At 38.9% G+C, this 23742-nt stretch overlaps 1 protein-coding gene across 9 annotated transcripts in view; it reads left to right on the top strand.

Annotated features, from left to right (window-relative positions):
- Positions 1 to 20967: 20967 nt before the first annotated feature.
- The window catches only part of LOC310911319 (sodium channel protein type 2 subunit alpha), a gene marked incomplete at its 3' end in the record, with an annotated part of 51812 nt that continues 49037 nt past the window's right edge, over positions 20968 to 23742 (top strand). For all 9 annotated transcript variants that reach the window (XM_083864732.1, XM_083864726.1, XM_083864730.1 and 6 more), the window contains exon 1: positions 20968 to 21413. In XM_083864732.1, the coding sequence (XP_083720858.1) occupies positions 21139 to 21413 (275 nt within the window). In that variant the 5' untranslated portion in view covers positions 20968 to 21138. The remainder of the gene's footprint in view (positions 21414 to 23742) is intronic.

Here is a 23742-nt window from a genome sequence, read left to right as displayed (position 1 = left end):
AATTTGCACATTAGTCTTTTACAACCGATAGTATACGGAACAACAAAGATCAGTTCTAAGATGCTATAAAATGCAATGGAGTCTTTGATTAAATAAGTAAACCAGATCACCCTAAAAACTCATATTGAACAATAATGTAATAGTCCTGGCTACATCCAAGCATCCATTCCTTCTGTCTTACTTAACAACATTTTTTTCATTCTGGCTTTCAATATACATATAAGTGTCATTTGTGGTTTGCAGTATCAATAATCAAAGGGAAAAAACAAGCACTCTTATTTTCTACTGTTCTGTAGTGGAGAGTTCTGCATAAAGAATGATTTTCTAATTTCTAAACATGCATTAGTACATAGTAAAATAAAGATATCAGGCAGAACCTTGAGTTGTCTGCAATTACGTGTATACTAATGTATTAAAATACTTCATTGTTTAAAAAAAAAATCATGTTGCGTACTTTAAATGTTAAGCCAGTTTTCAAGAACTGGTAAGCACTGCTCACTGTTCCCGTATTTAAAGCCGTGTACCGAGGGTAACGCGGTGCCCAGGCTGTGCGGGCAGGGTGTGCGGGCTCCAGCGCTCGGTCCTGCCAGGAGGTGGAGCCAGCACGGAATCCGCTGCCGCTTCGTTTCCTCCCTCTCCGCTCTCCCCCCTCCTTTTTTTTTCTCCCACAACCAATTTTCTGATCGATGCTGCGATTCAAGGAGTGAATCTCAGTACAGGAAGCAGGCGAAGAGACTACAGAATACTGCAGAGGTTCCTTTGTTGCTTTTATGGGGAGGTTCTTTATTTCTGTCCTTTTTCATTTCAGTGAAATCAAGAGTTTACAAGCTTCTTTGCCCAGGAACCTGTACCTGCAGTAGGAGCCTCTCATCATCTATCTACAAGTGTATGGATATTTCTTATGCTATGATTTTTAATTCTCTTTTAATCAGGTAAGGCAACATTATATTTGACTAGAATGCTACAAACCAACAAATTCTAGCTGGTTTTTACCAAGATTCTTCTATTGTGGTGCCACACCTAGTTTTCAATTAATATTAATAGAGCAAGAGGAGAGGAAATAATAGCCATCTTTGCCACTGCATGGATTTTTCATAGCATTTAATTGGGTCTTAGCACAATAATGAAAAATTATGTTGCTCTTTGCAGCTTTCTGGTCCTATATTTTTAAGCTTGCATGTTTGTAATAAGAATTACTTTTGAGTTTGCGTTTCTCATCTTAATTGTGGTAATTTGTTGCTGTTATTTTAAGGTGGTCATCCACAAGTGTTTTCTTTTTCTACTGGAGGCTATATTGGTGCTGTATTCTGAATACAAATTGGAGTGTGTTTTAAAGCACACAATTGCATCCCTGGGATTGCACAATTTTGATGCAGAGATGTACTGTTGCTTCTTTATAGCCTTTTCAGTGTGAGGCTCTCTTTACTTCCTAAATTCGTCATTTTTTTTCTGTGAGGCATAGGAGATTTATAGGATTCTCCCCTCCCTCATCTCCCAAAACAGCCTCTCCCTGATGGAAGACAGAATGGAGGACTTGTCTGTGACTAAACATGGTTTTGCACTGCTGCATATACCATATGAAACACATATGTTTTGTGAATTGTTTTATATATATAAGAATGAAATTTTTATTTTAAAACTTCATTCCATATTGCATGAGAGAAAAAATATTCCTTTCATTATTTTTTTAGAAGCATGATACCCACTGGGAGAGACAGCAGAATGACTCAGGAGGTGGGAAGCTCATGCAGCACCCCCTGACTCTTCTTTCAAACCTTCTGGTCTTTTTGCTTACCTTCTCTTATTTACACTAATAATGGTTTTAGTTGGAAAAAGCAACATAGAAATGCATTGACTTACAAAGTCATAGATCAGAGAAAGGGCTCAGTCACCAGTTGGGGAAAAAAACAGAGAATGTGCAATCAGTTTTTTCCCTGTTGCTTTCTATTATAAGGTGGTAAGTAGCACTTCATCAAAATTTTCACACACCTGTGTAAAGGCAAACTTTTTCTTTTTGTGGTGATTAGTGAAGCAACAGAAAATTGCCTGTTGGGATTTGAATGCTCGATGCTGTGTTGGCTTTAGATGATTCCATAGATACAGATGAAACATTACGAAGGTTCACACACATCCTCGCCATCTCTGCAGGTTGCCTGCTTAGCTGCATTTTTCTGATCAATGTTTTCAGTATGCATATCTGGGTATGGCTGAGCCATTGCAATGTCTGAAGGTCTCTTTGCTAGATGGTAAAGGTTCCTTCGTTATTGAATGGATCTGGAGAAATGATGAATGATAATGTCCAAATGATCTGCAATTTCCTCTGGTGACAAATGCATTAAATAAATGATGCTCTCATATGTCTATAGGCCCCACTTCAACAACAAACAGACATGTCAATGGGATGACTCACATTCTCAATATTAGGCAAGTGGATAAATACCTGGCTCTGTCCCCTTGATTTTTAGACTGCACCAGTTTTCAGAGAAAAATAATATTTGTAATCACAGAAATTTTGCAGTGTTCATAAAATGCAGTTAGTAGGTCAAATGGGCATGTAGCTTCAAAGGGAATCTTTAGATTAACTCTTCTGTTTAAAAAAATAGAAAGAAAATCAATTGAGTTATTATAGCCCTTAAAGGAAAATATTGAAGCAAAACTCTTACAGATTTTGAGTATATTTATTATGAACATTAGGTCTTGGGAAATAGAGACACATAAATGGCTGTATTATATCAAAGCACGATACAGTTACCCTTCACTAGGAATAAAGTTGGGTATTTCTGAAGGAGTTCAAACAAAACTTGACCCTAAGAGAAACTGACTCTCCCTAAGTTTTGTGAAACTTAAGTATAGGGGCTATTGAAGCCTTCTTGTTATTTTTGAATACTGAATTACTCTATTTGTACTCATATAAGCATCAGATCTCAACAGCAGAGGCCAGTGTACCCACCCTGCAGCAAGAGCAAGAGCTCAGCATCAGTTATGCTGCCAATGCTGCTTCCTTGACTTCATCTCAGACCTCGATGAATAGATTTGTGTGGTCACTACCTGCAGCCCTGCTCCACCCCCAGGTAGCCCCAAAAAATCTCCCACCAAGGGGTGGAGAGGACACTGAAATCTAATATAGTCTATCTGCTTGACTCATACCTGGTAGCAAGAAATGCAACCGTAATCCTGTTATGCTCTCAGCTCTTGGCTGGAGCACGAAAAATCTCAAGCGAGATTTTTACTGTGTTGTTTCCAATATTCTAAGCCCATAGAGGTGCTTCCACTGGCTTCTCCAAACCACATTGTGGATCCTTTGCAGCTGCAGACCCTGGTCCTGCACTTCCCTTGAGTAGAAGGAGGCTCTTGCCTACCCGAGCCTTCCTGTTCCTCTCTCTTTGCCCTCAGTCCCAGCTTGCCAAGCAGGTGTCAGGAATCTCAGGGCCTCCTTCTAGAGGCTTCCTGAAGTCACTTGAATAAACCCATTTCTCGTACCTTCTCTCATCTTGCAGACACCCACCAGTCTTAGAAATGCTGGGTGAGAAGACATTTTTACCAATGGTCACTTGTATCTCCTGTTCCTCTGTATCCTCTGTTCCTCTGTCTTTGAAAGACAAATAATGTACATCCTTTCCCAGAGGTGATAATGAGGAGAGGCAAATGATGTTTGAATTACTAAATGCCTTAAGGATTAAAAAAAAAGATGAGGAAATTAATCATTCTGTACTTAATGCATGCTTGAGAAGATACACTGCAAAGAAGGTTTGGGACCAAAATACTGACAGAGGACAATTTAAAGAAACATTGAAATACTATATTCATGCTCTTCATTTGAAATTCTGACTTTGCAACTTTACCTCTCTTATTTTTGCTTCTGAATCTACTATTGTTCCTTTTCCAACCCTCACCTCCAAATGAAGTTCAGCAGCTTCTTCTTTCTGCCTCTGACTGGTTTGGGACCAGAAGGGCTTTGCTCCCACTCCTGCTTTCAGTGTTGGGTGCCTTAGCAGTTCTCACTATTAACTGTGCTGAAGGGGCTGCTAATGTAGAAACACAGCCAACACATGGCAGCACTCTGAGTATTTATTACAAGCTCCTAAGAAGCTTTTTCTGAGCATATCTAGAAATTATTTTAGAGAAGTGTTGAATGGCCAGATTTCAATAAATTTAAACAGGAGCAACAAGACTGAAACTCATATATTTGCCTGAGCAGCCTACTTAACACAATCCAGAATAAAGAGATTGTAGCAAAAGTTCTCAAAACCACTGGCTGGAAATGCATTTTAATGCTGCAGTATTACCACCATGCTTATTAAATAAACACAAAACCAGTTTTTGATCTTCCTATTAAAAAACCCAACAACATAGATTCATCATTTATGCCTGCTGTTTTTTGAACTTGTAGATTAGGGAAATAATACTGTCAAACTTTTTCCAATAACCAGACTAAAAATGTACTTTTTCTATTAAATGGTAAGGTTTTTGTTGTTATAAGCATTCAAACTGAAAGAGGATACATGAATCTGCATTGTGAATCTGATATTTTTCCTTCGAATTTAATTGAAAGAAATATCTCACCATTAATAGTGCCATTAACGAAATAAATTAAGTCTCAACAATTAATATTTGGCAAAGCTGAAAGCATTATGAAGTGATTCACATGATGGAAACATTAGGCAAACAAAACTCTGTCAGGTTGTTCATACTGTAAGGGAAAAAATCAAAAATAAAATAAATTAGCAATAACTTATTTTTGTGTTTCTCAAGCTGAAGTTCAGTAATTGTTCTATGTGAAATTTTCTTAGGCTTTGTGTAATTGTGATACCACTTGCTGCTTCATTCTTTGCTTGGTTTCTGCTGATTTTGGCCAGATGAATTGTTGTAACAATTCATCTAGTTGGTTCTCACCATCTTTCTGGAGATCCTCACACGTGGTTGCCATTATGCATTAAAAATGCAAACTTCCTTCACCAAGAAAGAGTCTTATGTTCAATAAGATAATGATTGCTACCTGCAGGGTGCAGCTACCTTTCCTGCACAAACTGATAACAAATAGCGTGAGCAGGCACATGTTTTAAGATGATGGCTGTCCAGGTTTTGAATGTACAGCAAGTGGTCTTCTGATGTGGCCTTGTCATATGAGAGGGGATGCCTGGGTTTTATGTGGTGCTCATTGTCTGGTCTTAAATGGAGTTGTAACATACAGCTTTTGAGTAATTCAGATGTCAAACCACCTGCTCTAGCCAAAATATTGGGTACTGTTCAACGTTGCAGTAAAAAGCAGGGTGGCAGCAGGTCCAGCCAACCCTTAGCTTAGCACTTTGGTTTCAAAGGCAGCATTTGAACCATATGGAACTGTACAAGCCTACCTAATGATTTTGGCCTGCTACCTTCTGACTCCATAGCTTTCTGGACACTGATACAGAGCTAACTTAGTTAAAGCTGCAATGCTTCCCCATCTACTGCTGTCATTCCTCTCACACAGGGTCAAGTGTTCCTTTAGTTGAATTATTATCTGCGGACTTTTAGAGTGGGGTAGAAAAAGTCTTCCTATCTGAATGGGAGGTAATTATATATGGTTTTTTTCTATACCATCTTCACCATGTCTCACCATCCTCTGTGTAATTGCAAAATCCTCTACAGACTTTGACCCGCATGTAGTTTTGTTTGATGATAAATGTAAATGACTCACTCTGAAATTAGGAGTCTGACTCAAGTTCTCTAAAGCAATACACTGTGTTCTAGACTCACCCGTTTGTCTCAGTAGGATAACAGATCTATTAGGAGCTGGATTCCATACATGTATATGAGAGACAGATAGATGTTGAAATATTTGACAGTCTGTGATCTCAAGAAAAGCAGTGTCCAGAGTTTAATGGATCACAAACTGTGGGGAGCAAGGTTAGAAACAAATGTCCTTTGCCTAGACACTGTGATCTGAATTTACTGATTAGAAATTAGTTCCATAAACAGGTGCCAGCACCCAAGTATCTAAACAAACCATGTGCTTGTAGGCAGTATATGGCAAATTTCTAAATGAACTCTATAATGAAACAAAGACTCTGCCCAGGATAGTTGAAATTTGATGGCCTATCTCCAAGTATGCTAATTATATTGTGTGTATAAGGAAACATTTGTATCAAAGGCAAACTAGTAGAAAATCCTACTTCTTGGGCCACAAGGCAAACTTTGTTAGATAAGTCTTCCCTCCTGGAAGTGTCTGGCAAAGTTATTTTAACTGGCACTGTAGCACGCAAGGTTGTATCCTAAGAGTTTAACAGGTGTACTTGTGAGCGTGTGAGCTCCATGTGTTTTCTCTTTGCTGAAAGTCAATAATGCAACCATGGAAACTAAAAGATAAGTACTGACACCAGGCAGGATGAAAAAATCTTCCATCTGTAGTTGTGTTAACCTGAAAGCAGACATGGGGCAAACACTGCACGATTGTTTGCAGATTGAGACTTCAGTGATGGCTGCACAAACACCCTGTGCTAATGCATTCACACAGGTTAGATTTTTCAGTGTAGAGGCTGGTTTCCATTTTATAAAATAAGAAGCAACACAAAAGTGTTGTTAGTAAACAGCCTCCCAAGTACCATAATAATACTACTGAAAAGTTCTCAAAGTGAAGCAATGAGAATGTGCTTTGAAAATACTGGGGGGCAGGTTGAGGTCTACGTTCCTTTGGCTTCTGGAAAATTCTAATAGATGAAATGGAAAGCACAGAATTTTACTCTCAGAAGCAATGGGAAGATGGAAATCTTTAGAGTTATTAAGAAAGTCAGTTTGATTAGAAAGAAATGTAAATGTTACTGGGCCACACTTAAAAGAGTCACTTTTCAACAGAATAATGTTTTACATCTTGCAAACAGTTTGATTTTGTAGTTATGTTGGCTAAGCATATGCAATAGTCATAACATTTTCAAGACTTATTGTTTCAAATATTTTTATGATATTTTCAGTTAGAGTTGACATTTAAAGCACTTCACAGCCTTTACATTTGTGACCATAAAAAGATATTTGTGCATTTGCCAGATGAAATTTTTTATGAACATCATGATCTTTGATGTGAAGCAAAGCTTTGGCCCTCGAAGCCAAGCTGAAGGCAGGCTTCTCTCAAACAGAGAAATCTGGTACTTGACTCCACTGGTATTCTTCAGGGGGGAAAAAAGTGAACATAAGCCTCAGGGAATGATAATGGTGATGACCTTTAACGTTATATGGGATACTTGGGTGTTATTACTCATGCTGATATCTTGTAGAGTGGCAGAGGCTGGGAACTCTGGAGAAATGTTCCCCATTGCTGGGAAAGGGATTATATAGCTTTTCTTGGTATTGACCTCACTTCCAAATTAGTTCACGAATTCACACATTCTCAAAATAATCTGTCCTTAGTGAGAAAGATGAAGGATATGATGCAGAAATGGAGTGAGCTAGTGAGGTGGTATAAATATTGTGAGGATGGGCAAACAGCTCTGGAATTGTGGTAAGAGGAAATATCATCTGGGAATCTAGAGAAGAGTGACTGATGAGCAAGAAGCAGTCAAATGTAAGGTAGGGGAAAGAGAAATTTTAGACAGGTATGCAACTTGATTTTATATTAAAAAAAGAGTGGAATACGTTGTAAAGGAAATATTGCCATGTGTATCCATGTTTCTGTATGGAAACAAGCAGTGTGGCATGCACGGCTCCTGTTGGAAAACGTCCTTGCAGTGGTACAGCTCCAAGTTGCAGGTGATGCTGTGAGCAAGGAAAATGCTTCTAAGAACTCTTTGGGGAGCTCCTGTACTCCCTCTAATCAGAACCTGTTTTGCTGGCTCAGACATAGTGAGAATGGAAAAACTCTCCTGAGGAGGTTTTCAACATCTGCTCTGTTGTTTTATTCATACGTACCAACAAATGCAAATGGAGTATATAAAAAATCCGTACACTTAGAAAATTATTCTGAACTGGAAAAAAATTATCAAAATCCACTGAACAATTTTCAGTTCCAAGTAGTCCAGTTACAATTGGATGCAGTTGTATTTTAGCCTAGAATTTTGTAGATAGCATTCAGCAATCTTTCTTTTTTCCATAGTTAAAAAATATTACAATGAACAGGCCTCCACTCCTTTTTTTTAAGTTACCTTGAAACAGAATCTGCATTTTTTAACAAAGTGACTGAACTTTAAAGCTAATTGTTAATTGTTTTCTACCTGTTATGAAAAAAAATCAGGAGCTATAAAAATTTGGGGCAGGTATATGATGTAAGTATTTAGCTTTCCGTTTCTGGCACATTGCCGTACTTCTGGCCATACTTCTGGCACCACTACCCAGGAAAGTGATGTCCAAGTATGAAACAAGGCACCCATGTTATTGCAATAATACTTTGCCATAAGGTAACTTACTAAGGATTTCTCATGAATTTGGTGTGTTTCAGCTGAGACTCTTTTTAAATCAGGAGACTTGTATAATCCACACTGGGCAGAATGTCAGAATAAACACTCATGACCATCTCCTCTGATCCTACACTTCTGAATTTGCATTGCTCCCTCAGGCCTTTTAAGTTTCTTGATGGAATAGTGATACTACCTTCCTGTTCTTACTTAACTGTATGTGTCAGCCATAGGCACTTTGTCCCTTAGGATAAATTGGTCCATACAGATGTTCTCATAGTGTTCAGAATAAACTCAGTTTATGCCTTAATATAACAGGTTTTGAGGACACTATAAAAGGCAAACAGAAACTGGGCCTCGCAAACTGTTTCAGGATTTTTTAATGGCATTTCTATTTAATTGTGGGCCAATTAACTACTCTGTTTCCTTTCAGATCAAACAAAATCTTCTAAATTTAATAGAGACTTGTTTAATGCTTTCTAATGTTATATATCTGACTGAGCTTTTCATTACCCAGGGAAACAAACATGCTGGTCAAGTCACCAGGGAATAGTGATGATATTTGCTCTCTGCCTTTGCATGGGATGTGGAGGAGATGAAGGTGCAGCTCTAAAGTTCTAACAGTTCCTGTATGACAGTCTGGGAAATCCTATATAACCATTTGGCTGTGTTCTGCACAAACCACCAACCATATTACTCATCATAGGATCTAATTTCATGCTGTTTGGTTTAATTTTTCCCTTTTGGTTGCCAAATTTTGAATATACATCCAGCCTTATGTGTCTCCCACTGGTGACATCTTCATTTAAAATATATAGTTACTCAACTGTAGAGTTGCCTGTAGTGTGAAGCTTTGGACAGTTGGCAGAACTGTAATACATAAAAACTATTAAAATTACAGTAACTAATACATATTGTTGAGTACTACAACAGGAATATTCAGTTCTTCCCCTGTCTCTGTTAATGTGTATCAACCCGTATATTTTCACACATCATTCTGATTCCCAAATCACACATGGTTCTGCTTCTCAAAACACAAAATAGGAACAATGGTAATAGGTACAAAATAAGTGGCTGATATTTTGTAGGAGGTATGGAAGTAAGAGGATCCATTAAATATTTCACATTTAAAAAATCACATTAAAAGTATGCTAGTAAGAGGCAGAATCAAGTCAAACAATCAATCGGTTGTGGAACACTGAATTAAGGCTGTCTTTACCTTCTAGAAATCACACATATGATTTGCAGCCACCTGTGAAAACAGCAGTTTGAGTGAACTGCCTGCCATCAGGCAGTACTGAGTACTCATCTCTTGCCCCTTCTAGGCACTTCTAGGGCACAACTTGCCTCATCTTAAGGTAGATATCTGAAATAGTCAGAAGAATTTCCCTCTACAGGACCTATTTTTCTGCAGAAATATGAAAGGCTTAGATGCAGATGGCAATAGATACAGGCATTTGATGCCAGAGAAGGCAAACCCTACTTGCGGCATGGCCAGTTCTCAAAGACAGCATACAGATCTTGCATGAAGAACACAGGGTTACCATCCTTCTTTTCCCCTTCCCACTAGTCACTTCTGATCCCTGTGCAGCACCAACGAATCAAGGAAGTCTCCTACAAAACAAATCTCACTGCTTTTAAGAGCTCATCCATATTGCATACTACATCAGGCAGTGAATATTGCATTACAGTATCTACTGACAAATGCACCAAAACTAAAGCAGATCTCAAGTCTATGCTGTTATTTCAGTCCTTCTTCCTACAGTAAAGGTGTTTTTTATTGGAGTGTTCATACACAATTTTAGGGAGACCATATTGATACACATACGAATGAGTTATTGAATGTGTATTTACACATACTTCACAGAGCTCTTGTCACATTTATAAACTCAGTTTCACATCTTTTTGTCCATCCTTCCAATTAATTCCAGTCCAGTTATCTCAAGTTTTTATTCCCTCTCTTGCCCATTCATCCCAAGCTTTTTTGCTTTCTCCTATTTCTGCTTGCTCCATTATACTGCCTCCCCTGCTTGCTCCACTATACTGCCTTCCCTTTTCCTTGACTACTCCCCAGCCTGGTCTCCTTTGATTTCAAATTGATAAACCTAGATGAATTTCTTGATCATAATAATCTGCAAGTCTTTGAGTTTTTCATGTCTCTCCAACCAGCCTGCAGGACTACTGCAGCCAATTTTGAGACAGTTGCTTTATCCAGGCAGACAGTTCTTACACGTATCATTTCCCTGGAGGTTTCTTATGCTGCCGGTCTTCAGTCTGAGATATGTCTCCCTTTTTTCCTAAATGCTTCTTTTTCCTTCTATATTTCCTTCTGGGGTTTTATGGTTTTGTTTTGTTTTTCTTGTTTGCTTGGTTTGGTTTCTTTAATAACCAACATACAGAATGATTTAGAACAAAAAGATGAAAACATCCCACTCCTGGGTCAGCACAGTCCACAAAGACAGACTTCAGTTGAAGGAAAATCCCCTCTGATAGACAATGTAACAACAGAAAAAATGCATTATCTCTGTAATTCACACCTTTAAATTTCTGGGGTGTTTTTTCAAATACATGCAAACTAATTTTTCAATTTTTTTCAACTCTAGGCAAGTATTATAGATACCATTCCAAAAGAGAAAAAGGCCCAAATTCAGAATTTGACTTATTCATGCTTTGAGAAAATTGGCAGCTATAAATTTTTAAGGGTAAATACATATACGTAGCCTTTTTCTTAGAAATAGTTTCATTTGAGTTGAAGCTTCCCTCCAAAAATTAGTGTGAGGCAAAAATGTAAAATTTTAGCCCCAGCACTTTAAGTTTGGCATAACTGAGCAAGGGGGGGAATAAAAAAAAAAAAAAAAGAAAAACTGGACAGGTCAATGTCAAGTATCTCAGTAATAAGCAGCACCATCAGCCCCATCTGCAATTACCATGAGACATCACAACCTGTAACTAGTAGCTGGCTTGGACCCATCTGCACTCTGTCCCTAAGGATATAGTAAGAACTGCTAACCATAAACCATCATAAGACTAAAAGAATATTTAAAAGTAAATATGGGACCTCATCTGTGACTTAATTTCCAGAATCACTGAAACCACTTTGCCTCTGGTTTATTTGAAGTGGCATTTTACTGAAACAAAGCCAACTCCTCCATTCCAGTGCCAAAGGGAATCTGGTGGGGACCATGTATGAGGAAGGAAGTTGTGCTGTGTAGTTGTACTTTTTTGTAGTTGTGCCTTTTTGTTTGTGATTCTATCTCCTTTAGAGACCCTGATATGTTTCCAGGTGCAGCTACATAGTAGGGGCATGAGTAGTGCTTATGAGGAAACATTTTGTGGCATCCTGCCCTTGAAGGTTGATAGTTATCCAGGGAGTTAATGCTTCTTTCAAGCTGCATTAACTCCTGCAGGATCCCCTTGGCAGCTGGTGCTGTGCAGCTGCAGGGAGCCTGTCAGCGTCAGTACAGCTCCCGGGGGGGAAATTCTCATCTGTTATCCATGGAGATATTTGTTTCCCCCATGTGGGATGGTCCTCATGCTTTCTGTGCCTATTGTGTTTTGGGTTTGGAAGTTTCTCAAGAGGCAGTTGTGTTAGTCACTAGTCAGCTATCTTTGAAAATGCAAGCTTATTTAGAAAATTCTCCATTTAGATCCAGGTTCTCTTTGTTTATTTTGCAAAATTAAATTGGACATGTACCCCCTCGTCCTCTCCTATCTACCAAGTCGAAACCCAGGGGTTTTGACATGTAGTGGATGCAGTTAATTTTTAATCAAAAATATACCAACAGCTTGAAATGAGTGGAGATGATGTAAAAAAAACTGTCGCAGCACCCCACTCTCCAGGTCCGTTTCTATGGTTTTACAGTCACCGTTTCCTATTTAAAAAAGCCCCACAACACTCCCGCCCACCCGGAGCAGGGAATTGGCTGGCTGCTGGCAGTGGGCAGCATGGCTGACTCTGTATGCACTACAGACGGCACAGAAATTTAACTGAAGGAGGGATGGTGATCCCCCGGTTCCTTCCCGCCCTGATGGTAAAGCCCGAATTTGGCTCCATGGCTGCTCAGCTCAGCTCAGCTCAGCTCAGCTCATCTCCTGGGGACAGCAGGGAGGGACCCCGCCCGGCGGGGCTCTGCTGTCCCCAAGAGCTGCGGGCCCTGAAGGGCGGGTTCCCTCAGCACCCCCTCCACTGCTGCCTCTCCTGCCGGTATCTGCCCCAAACACCTGTTCCTTCCCTCCTGTTTCTCGCGTGTGACGGGCCCGGCGGGGCAGCTGTCCGTGTGCGGCAGGCCGTGTGTCGGGGGCGGCTTTTCGGGCGGCGCTCCCCCCGCGCTCCCCCCGCGCAGCGCTGCCGCAGCCGCCGGACCGGTTGCCTGGCAACCTCCCCTGGGCGCCGCGCCATTGCGGAGCCGGCAGCTCCGGGCCGCCTCCCCGGCCGTCTTGGCACTCGGGCTCCTCGCTCCCGGCGACACCGCGCCGCCCGGCCTCCCTCGCTGCGGCAACCACCGGGGGTGCCGGGGCTCGGGGCGGGGGCTCGGCTCGGCTCGGCTCGGCTCGGCTGCCGCACCTGCGGGGCCGCCGGCGGGGCGGGCTGGGCGGTGGCGCCGGGCGGGCTCCGCCCTGATTCCCCCCTGCCTTCTCCCCTGCTTTCCTCCCCTGCCTTCCCCCTCTGCCTGCTCCCGGCTCGCCGCAGCGCCCGGCGTGTGGCCTGTTGGCGCAGCCGGGTTACGAGGAGGGTGGAAGTGTTTAGTGTGGGAAGCGGGGGCTGCCCGCAGCAGCTCGTGGCGATGGAGGGCCCGGCCCCTTGCCCTTTGTCCCTGCTCGGGGGAAGCCTCGCCCGGCTCCCCTGTCGGAGCCTGACTCGGGCTTACGTAAGCGATAACTGAGAAGGCACAGTCTTATTCACAGGTTGTGTTTGCAATAGGAGACAGTAAGAGGCTGTAAAAGTGGAATCACAGATATTGCCCACAGTAATTTGTCAGTAGGTTCAGAATCATGATTTATGTTGTTCATCCAAAACTTCTAGACAGATGTTTGGGGGATGTTAGAATCTCCCATCTACCCGGTGCCTTGTATCCAGAAGAAAATAAATTATATATGAGTTTTCTGTAACCAGGCTGTAGTTAAGATTAATTGGAGATTTCATTCTAAACATCTTTGCATAATGCCCATACTGGGAATGCTTAATTCTGAGTTCTGGTTTTGTCAGGAAAGAAATCACAGCATGTTTTATTAACAGCATAAGTAGTCAGCACATTCTCCTATTCAGGCATCTGGAAATATCTAGCTCATCCCATACATATGGCACTTCTGTTATCATTACATCTTTAAATTGTATATTCACTCTCCCCACACAAACACACTAAAAATGGATATATCTCTAGCCTGACACTTACACAAGACTCTGCTTGTGGGGATAGTTTCTCACGATGTGTATCGGGGCAAAGATTGATTTGAAGAAGAGCCCACTTTAGCTAGATAGCTGAAATGGCTGTAATCACTTGATCAGATTCATTAGGGATTTGGTGAATACTCTTGCATTGTCTTCTCACACTGCTGTTTGATTTGGAGACAGTATTTCTCTTTCTGTCAAGGAAGCTTCAACTATTGTTTTGAACCTTTCTTGGATTTAAACCAGCTTTGTTTTTTTTGCTGTGGTGGAGGAGCACTGGAGGAGTTCATTACAGTCTGGCATAAAGTTTATCTCACAGTACTAAATAAAAAAAGTTAAGAATGGTATTTTCATCAAGTGACAAATCCAAATTGTCTAATACTAGAAGGAAGGATTTAAGGGCCTCTTATCTGGAAAGACAAGAAGCTTTTTTGTTCGTGCACTGACATATGATTGAAAATCAGCAATTTTTCAAAGGCCGTTTCTGATAAAAGAGGAAAATGGATTAACTTTAACAAATGCAAGTCATTGCCAATTATTGGCTAACAGAAAGTAAGTAAAAGATAACAAAGTAAAAGAAAGTAAGTAAAGATAACAACTGATTTTTACCAATGTGTTTTACATACTTCTTTGGAGTACATCTTGCCAGAGATCTATGGGTAGTTTCCTGAAATAAGTTTTAAAGAGAGTAAGAAAATTGATTTGAAGGAACCCCAAACTTTGCCAATATGGGTCTTTGTGTATCTATTTTCACATTATATGATCCTTGCATATTTTTCTCAAAATGCTGTCCTGATGTCCGTGTTGAAAGGAAACAAGTGATCCTGGTCACCTTCTGATCTTGGAAGAGCAATCCTGAGGCTTCTTTAACTGAATGGTGGCCTAATTTTATCCTTAGATTTGCTAGCATTTAGGCATTTTAATTACCCTTTTTGCAGTTTTATTCTACTTATACTGGGTTCTACACCAGGCACAGGATCTGTGCCAACATTTGTTGACTATAGTTGTTAGATCCCTGTTCTGCTCCATTGTTCAAGCTCTGGAGATCCATCAGTTCATACTCTGGTGCCTTAAGCCTTTTGAGCTTTCACTTAGGTCAAGCACTACAATTTGGAAGACACTGGAGGTAGTCAGCTAGTCCTTTTCACTCTAAAGTGAGAGGACATCTTGAGATATTAAGACTCCTAATTTCTTAAGTGTGATGGACCAGCTTTCTCATCTTTCTGAAATCTTCCCAGTTATTTACAGTTTTCAGCTAGCCTTGTGATCTGATCTGGCTAAAATGCAGAAATGCTCAGGCCAACACAGTGGGAAACGAGCAGGGTAAGAGTGGGTGGAAAATGCGTCTGTCCTTTCTGACAGAACGATCTCATATTGGCTTAAGGTTTCAAGTAACTGCATTTTCAAAGGTGACTTGCTAGTTATATATCCATCTAAAATGTTGGAAAATGTGTAGGAAGCTGTATTTTTATATAACTCTTCTAAGAGCCATTTGGAAAGATTTGTTTTGCAGGAACACCTACTGTTTAAAGTGCACAATTCAGTACATCGATATTGTATGAAGGGACCTCTGTCTCAGCTGTGGCTACTGAACAGACAGTGTAGTATTGTGTAAAACACAAAAACCTCAAGCACAGGAAAAATGACGTTTATTTGCTGTCTCATTTCAGCAGTGGAGCAGTGAAAACATAAATCTTGGCAGAGGTACTGCACCAGCTCTAAACCTTACACCTTCCAACAGGGCAATCCCATGTTACACAATCTTTCCTGCAGTTCCGTGGAGTGCTAGCAGCTTCCTTGAGGCCTGGGGAGAAACATAACAGATGAAGCAGCACAAAACAACGAGAAACCTACACTTATTAAGACCCTAAAACAGTGAAGGCCTGTTACGAATTTCTTGAGTCTCATCCTGATCAGTTTGGCTACAAAACTCACACTCACCACTGATGATTTTCTTCCAAGGTCTAGCTTTTCTTAAAGTCCTTGAAAGATTGTGATGTGTCTACTCAGTTAATTGTCTTTTTCAACTGGTAAAAAGTTTTCCTAACAAACCCTCATGCTGCAATTTAATGCCACAACCTGTTTATCTCTATGCTAGATGAAAAGAAAACAAATTCCTTTGCTTCCTTTGAAGAGCTTTTTGAACATACAAAGATAGTCATTGTGTCTTCAATCGATCTTTTCAATGTAAAATTAAGGCAGAAAGAGAAATCCTACATCTCCTTCGAAGCTTTCAAATGTAGGATCTCTTGGATCCTGTGTTTCTTTGGATGTTTTATTTCTGTGGTCTAAATTATTTCCGTATGGTCTAAGTAGAAAATGTAGAACTTACATATTTTGAATTGCATGACTTTTGGAGCCTGTTTTGTTGTTTGTCAGGACATTTTAAATTCTAATACTGTCCTCCTATTTACTTGTTGCCCTCCCAGTTTCATGTCACCTCAAAGCTAGCAAACATGTTTTTCAGTCACCTAGATCACCATGATTGATTTAGTGGTATAGTAAGTATTTTAGGTATCATGGGGGGGAAGAGATGACAGGAATTCTTTAGATTCAATGTATTTGATTAAATGGATACTATTTACAAGAAGAAAAAGCTCCATTTAGGTCTCTTTTCCTCTTTCAATTAAAACAGTATTTCATTTTAGAGCATAAACTTAATGTTGGAGTTTTTTAAAAAAAATTAAGGGTCTTAGAGTAGTATTAACATATTTTGCAAACTACAGCAAGTATGACAGTAACCTACACTTTGGTCAAAGTTGCTTGCCACTGTTTTAATTTTGGCACAGATTTTATTTAAAGTTTAATTTATTGTTTCAGCAAAGAAATGGAAATATGCCAATGTAATTTGCTCCTGTCACAAAGTTGTAAAGTATTGTCAAAGACTGACCAAGCTATTATACAGAAAGGACTAGATGAGCTTGATGACTGGTGTTACTAGAACAAGATGAAATTCAGAACTGTAAATGAAAAGTCATGCAATTAGGGACAATCTAATATAATACAGGGACACACAGCTGGAGAGTAAAATGATCACAGAACCACAGAGAATGATGGCAGGTTGCCAGTTGTGCATTTTAATGCTTTGCCTCACCATTGAACCAAGACAGTTTTTTACACATTTCTGAGGAAAACCTGGTAATCTATTTTCCCTCTGATTTTATTAATCAGGAATATCTGTAAATAAGGGCTCCTATGATGTTAGGAAAAGATTTTGAGGTTTCTCTTGGCTCTATCCTGTCAAAAATCATTCACCCTCATATAGAGTTTCTTTACATATGACATTGAACACTTCTTCATCTCTACCCTCTTTTTGGGCCTTGTGTTTTACCAGATGATTAAATGACCAGGTCCAGTTCAAGCTTTCACACATGTCACAGTACAGGGAAGATGGATACCATCAGTGATAAAATTGTTTGTAAAATATGCCCGTGGCTGTAGGTGGGAAGCTAGACAGCAGTTGGAATGACTTATTACCAGAATTGCCATTCTTATTTCATTTTATGTTTTGGGTAAGTTTTTACGATGTTTACACAATAGTTCTTAAACACAGGCTATGTTGGATGGGTTTTCATTGATACTTGCTATTTGATTTAATAATTTTCCCTTTCTATCTAATAATTTTATCTGTTACATTTACTATAGCTATGTGTAGTACCTAATATATTTTAAGGATTGTTACATGCTTCTCTAGATGTATTACTGTTGTCTTCTTTTTATAAGTATATATATCTCTCTTTTAGACTGCAAAGCTGATATTGTATTTCCTGTCTAGTCTGCCTCTCTAAAATACTTGTTCATTTTTCCTTACAGCCTAGTAAGACTGTAGACCCAAGCCTCTTAGGCAGTGGGAGGCAATGTCCCCTGGCTATTTCCTTTTTGTCTTCTCTCTCCACTGTCCTTCCTATCACTGTGCATGTAGATTGTATAGCACTGGTGGAAATCAAAATGAGATCTCTCATAATTTCAGACCGTTACAATAAGAAACAAATCAGATGCTTTAACTTTATATATATATATATATATGTTAATGAAAAAACACATATATATGTGTGTTAATGGAAGAATGAAGCTCCTTTTCCATGTTATATGGATTAGCCCAGCTTTTCAGGTACTTTATGTACTGTAACTTTCATACATAATCAGTTTCCTATCCATACAAATAAATAATCAAAGTGCTTTAGAAGTGTAGTTAGAAGCTCCTCTACTCCTCTTGTGGATCTGTGTTGCCTCACAATCCTCTTATTTTGAGACTTCAGAACAGCCACAAGTAAACCTAAAGTCCTAATTAGAGCCAGCAAGAAGTTTTCATCCAAAGCTTTTTAACCAAAAAGATTGATTACATGGAATTATTTGTAAACTTTTTGTTGATTTCTTTGAATCATCTGTGAAAACAGAAAACCCTATCAAATGAAACGCTTTTCTGAAAGGGCTTTTAACATGATTTTAAAATATTGTGTAACATTTAAATGAATCAAAACCAAATTGATACTTTTGATGTTGTTCAATTATAGTTCTCATTTGGCACATTTTTTCTTAGTTGCTGAAAATTTCAAAAACCTTATTTTGACCAAGTCAAACTCATAATTTTCTCACCACAATTGCAAAAGGAAAAAATTATCAATATTTTCCCCTCTCTTCACTTTCTGGTTTTCAAAGCCACAGTGACATTTCTTCAGCCACTCTATTAATTCCTTCTCCAATATCTCTCACTTTAGACTGACCTTTTCCTTTCTATAATTTTTCACGCCTTTTTTTTGTCTTCTTCGTGGCTGAAGGAAAGGAGATGGCAGAGAGTAAATATGGCAGAGAGTAAATAACTGCCAGAAGATCTGAAAGTAAAAATACAGCAATGTGCCTTGCTTGAAAAGTTTGGAAGAGATTTGTGTATGTGTGAAAGAAGGAGGGAAGGGCAGAAGGTTGATGGTGAGGTAGGAGAGAGATAAAATAGTTTTATTGGTGCAGCAGGAGGAAAAAGCACAAAAATCGGTAAGCATGGCAAATACAGGGCAAGCAGAAGAGTGGAAAGAAGTAGGTTGGTGTTTTGGTGTAGTAGTGCCTGAAATGGGTGTTTTACTGATTTGCCACAGAGAGTGGCTTATAGTGCTCCCAACCACCTGCTGCATCAGGGAGCAAGAACAGATGACTTCTGTACAGGAACTCGCTGCTGCAGTGAACACTCAGAAGTGCCCTCCTTCCCTCCCATTGCTGGCCGATCTGCATTTAGAAAGAATGCACAGTGAACATATTGTATACATTTATTTTAGAATATTTACACAACCTATAGTTTAAAATAATCCAAACGGCTGATAATACAGTTTCAGCAATTGCTTAGGTTGTACTCTGACTGTGTAACCTCCATTTTTTGATTTCTCTTACTTTGCTATCCCTCCTACTTTCTTTCTATTTCACCTTCACAGTTTTAACAGCTATGGTCACATCAACATGAGCTGCTATGTATTCAGAAGAATTTTTGAGAATCTTGGGAATTGACTGGTTATATAAAATCATATATTTTAGTCCAAGAGTCTCAGTTTAAGCAAGTGTTCAAGCATGCAAAAATTCTTTACCATTTCTGAGAAGAATTTATGAGTATATATCAGTACCATCTACTGGCAATAAGAGTTACAGCACTTGTAGGCTTACACAGGAAATGCCAGACCTTACTTCAATAACCAGGATCCTTCAGTAGGAAGTTAGGTGTGGTCTGTAAAAGGAGAATTTAAAAAAAAAAAAAAAAAAAAAAAAAAAAAAAAAAAAAAAAAAAAAAGCATGATGGAATTTTAACTGCAGTCTTCCCTGCTTCCCTGGTGCCATTCCAAACCCACATAACTGGAAGATTCTTCACTGGTAATGAATTTTTAATTGTTTCCTGCAGTATTAAAACAGAATTAAGCTGCTTTTTTTTTTATTTTTATTTTTTTTTCCTCCTGTAATTAGAAATGAAATCTAACAGGATTCTGCTGCAGGACCACTTTCATTTTCCTAATGAACCCTTTTGCTGGTGGTAGTCAGTACAGCTTCCAGCAGCAGTTTGGAACAGACCATCCATGACAGAATGCACCAGGTGCATTTGCCTGCAGTGGAAGAGCATGCTCACAGGGAGACCTGCAGGAGTTGGGATGTGTGTGGATGTTTGTGTAGGTGTAAGTGGCTGTGTGCATATGGTTGAAAAGGAGGAGAAAGCATCGTGTTGCAGCTTATTTAACAGCCTTCAAAAATATTAATTTGTTGCGGCTGTGCTGGAGTATGTGTGCAAAGTGAGACTGTAAAATAGGATCAGGCTGATTGTATTCAAACTGTTGTATCATTTTAATCTGATAATTGTTTCTGGGTATATTGTCTTACTCAGAATTCATTACTTTATTGCATTTGCTGTATTTTTAATGGGCTTACTCAGAAGGACACGAGAAAAATTCTTGTAGGCTACAGCAGATATCCTGTTTGCGATTTCAGATCAAAGTATTTGCATTGGGAATATTTTCCACTTGTTCTTTTTAACTGAACTGCCTGGAGACATTAAGAAGAGATGGTCCTGCTCTTGCTAGTGGGATTTGTGAAAAATATATACAATTGTTTTATTGGACATAAAAGATGTAAGTGCAGTATGTAATGATTAAAAATCAGTTTTGTTTAATTCAGCAATTCTTCCAGTGCACAGTGTGTTGCCAGGCAGGGGATCTGAATACAGGTGCTTATGCCTGATCCTCGTTTCCTGAGCTGGCAGTTCAGCAAAGGCAGCATATTTGTACTCAAAGAGAAGGAGCATCTTGTATTGCTTTCAACTGATCCTTCTGGCCTTACGAGGCAATAGTGGATTCTGGTCCGTATAGCTAGAGGGAGGACTGGTCCAAGATGCAGCTTTCAGGATAATAAGAAGCTACATTGTCTGGAGTCTCACTCCTCAAGACTGGACCAAATACTTCAGAACTGTATGTAGTGGAATGTACACTGAATGTAGTGGAAAACATCTCCTGCTTTATTCCTGGGAGTGGGTAACATTACCTTTGATAAAGGTGAAAAATGTTATTATATTGTATGTGACTTTTTTTATCAGCCTTTAGAATTGACAATCTATTGGTGCAAACACTAAGTGAATTTTAAACTAAATGTTTGAAGAATTGATACCTCTGAGACAACTCTAAGAGGCAAGCTGCAAAGGAAAATGGTTTGTCTTGAAATAAAAACAAATTTAAAAAGTCATTTCACAGCAGCCTCCTCTTGGATGATAATTAATGAATTTAACAAGATGTCCCACACAAAATTCTGTCATGGTGTATTACTTTACATTGTTTTTAACTGTGTTGCCCTAAATTTTTTTCTGTGTTTTTTTAATATTTTTAGCACTTTTTTTATGAGAGAGGCTAAACAGTAATTAAGAGGTGCAGGATGAAAAGATGGCACAATCGGTGCTGGTACCACCAGGACCTGACAGCTTCCGCTATTTCACACGAGAATCACTCGCAGCTATTGAACAGCGCATCAACGAAGAGAAAGCTCAAAAATCCAAACAAGAACGCAAAGATGATGATGATGAAGATGGCCCGAAGCCAAACAGTGACTTGGAGGCAGGAAAGACACTGCCATTTATTTACGGCGACATACCTCCAGGAATGGTGTCCGAGCCCTTGGAAGACCTGGACCCATATTATATCAATAAAAAAGTGAGTGTGTTCTATATTTCCATCAGGCTTTAAGAAGAATAAATAACAAAGAACCCTTCAAAGGCATAGTATTTCTGTTATTTTTTCCATATAATAATTCCCCCAACAGCTGATGTGATTGGCAGAAATCTCCACTCTTAAGAACAGAAATTAGTAATACAAGTTTGTGAGATCTTCTAGATCAGTAGATTTTTTTTTTTAATAAACCTGGCATTTTATTAAAACCTATAATTTTCAGTGGTTTACACACAGGAGAATTAAAGCAGTAGCACAGGGGTTATCTTTAGAATAATTTCTAATCCCTGTTTTAGAGTTGTGAAAGGAGCAGGTCTTCAATATGAAATCCATCTCAAAGGTACTACACATCTTCTTACTAGATTTCTTTACTGTTGTCAAAAGCTTGGGTTGGATTCTCTTGTCACTGGGAAGGATAGGGAAGTATGTAAAGGTAATTTCTCAGGATGTGATAATGATCATCCTGATCCATATTTACTCTGTAGAGGCATCATATATCCAAGTTAGTCTGGGTGATTTTTTTTTTTTAAATCCAGTTCTATTGTCTTCTATGATTGTTTTCAAAGAGGAGGTGTTTGAAAGAGGGACGTAAATAAAGAGGAGGTAGCAATTGCACTTGGAGTGTTGACAGAATGTTACATAATTAAAAAATATTTTTATGGAGATGTTAATTAAAAAAATATTTGCTTTGATTTAAAGTAACAACAACTGCTGTGGCCAGCACAAAAGTGTTGAACTTTAGACTAGTGTCCAGATGGCCTTGGATTTCCTCCAGATTTTAAGTCCCTTTGATTTTGGCATCATATGTATTGCAGTCTCATTATTCTACTAGTAAAGAAGAAATAATTTTTTTTCTGTTTTCATAATTTTTTTCTCCTGCTTTCTTTTCTTTCCTGTGGAAACTAGCTAGCTAACAAAAACAAGTGAATTAAAAAACAAAACCCATGAAAGTGAAGAAACCGCTTCAAAGAAAAATGAAGAAAAGCTCCAAGAATTGTTATGATTCAAACTCAGGCTAAGAGAAAAAAATGCAAATGAAGATATTTCCTGCAGGAATTAGGGGTATGCCTCATCAGTAATATGTTGAAACAATAACAATATAGGCATACCATGAAGAACTAAGCAGAACAACTCAAAAAAAAAACCCTAGTTGTACCTAAAGTGTTCATTTCAGAATTTCTAAAACTGAATTCATGTATGGAGAATCATGAGTTAATTTTGAAAACAAGGTTTTCAATTAATTATCAAGTTTTGCTCCCTTTACTCAAGGGATTTACCCTGTTGAAGTCTGAAAGGCAAATAGAATTTGGGTCAAAGTACCAATTCCTTTCTGCATTCTGTAGTAGTAAAAATCTAAATTCAGTGCCATAAATCCTAAAGTTAGAGCATCTATTATCATGCTCTAGAAACTAGAAGAGTAATTCTGCAATTAAGTGTGGACGTGAAGTAAAATCCTGCTGAATTGCTTGTTCCTGATTGAGAAATGCATAGCAGTTGTCATCTTTTCCAAAAGCATTGTGGTTTCCAGTAGGAGAAGCAAGACTTCAAGCTGCATGTTGCAATAACTCCTCCTATTATTTTTCTTAGCATTCTTTCCATATTTTTGAGCATCATTTTTTGGGTCAGGCTCCATTTTCATTTTTTAATGTAACTTGATGAGTCAGCATAGTACAAATGCTACTTGATCAGAGGTTTTGTCAGAGTAAAGGGAACAGAAAACAAAAGAACTCTGATTATTAGAAGTCCTGTTTTCATTAACTCCAGGACTAATAGTAAGAGAGTTGAAAAATCTTCACAGGAAAGAGCATGTTACAGACTCCTGTACAATAAAAGATCGAAGTGCAGTTTGAGAGTCACTAAGTATGGGAGAATACAAACGTGTTAAGTTTGGAAGCACTGACTTATTATAATTTATTATTTCAGGCAGGGAGAGGCATTGTGGTTTCAGCTGCTCTATTTGCCACACCTGCTCCGAAAGTAGAGCATAATCTTGACAAATGCTGCCCTCTGATTTCAGCTGAGGCAGATCATGACTGCTGGCAGTGTTCCAGGTCTGCATGGTTTATGTGCCCTTTGGGCTTCGTAGGACTGCCACATTGCTGTCTAGATCCACTTCCTTTCAGAAAGCATGAACTTTCATCCATGTGTAGAAAGAAGAGATGATGGAAATAGACAGGACTTTTCCCAGATATGTGGGAATCAATGTATTTTTTAAAAAAACTTACAGGTTTTATTCTTTATTTCTTGGATTTTAAAAACACTGTTACATTAAAAAATGCCTTTAAAAATGTTGGTAATATACATGAGTTATTGC

Source organism: Zosterops lateralis (genome assembly GCF_965231275.1).
Source record: "Zosterops lateralis genome assembly, chromosome: 7".
In the NCBI taxonomy this organism is placed as follows: Eukaryota; Metazoa; Chordata; class Aves; order Passeriformes; family Zosteropidae; genus Zosterops; species Zosterops lateralis.
The sequence above is the reverse complement of the archived record's forward strand: the minus strand, read 5'-3'. Positions and strand labels throughout refer to the sequence as shown.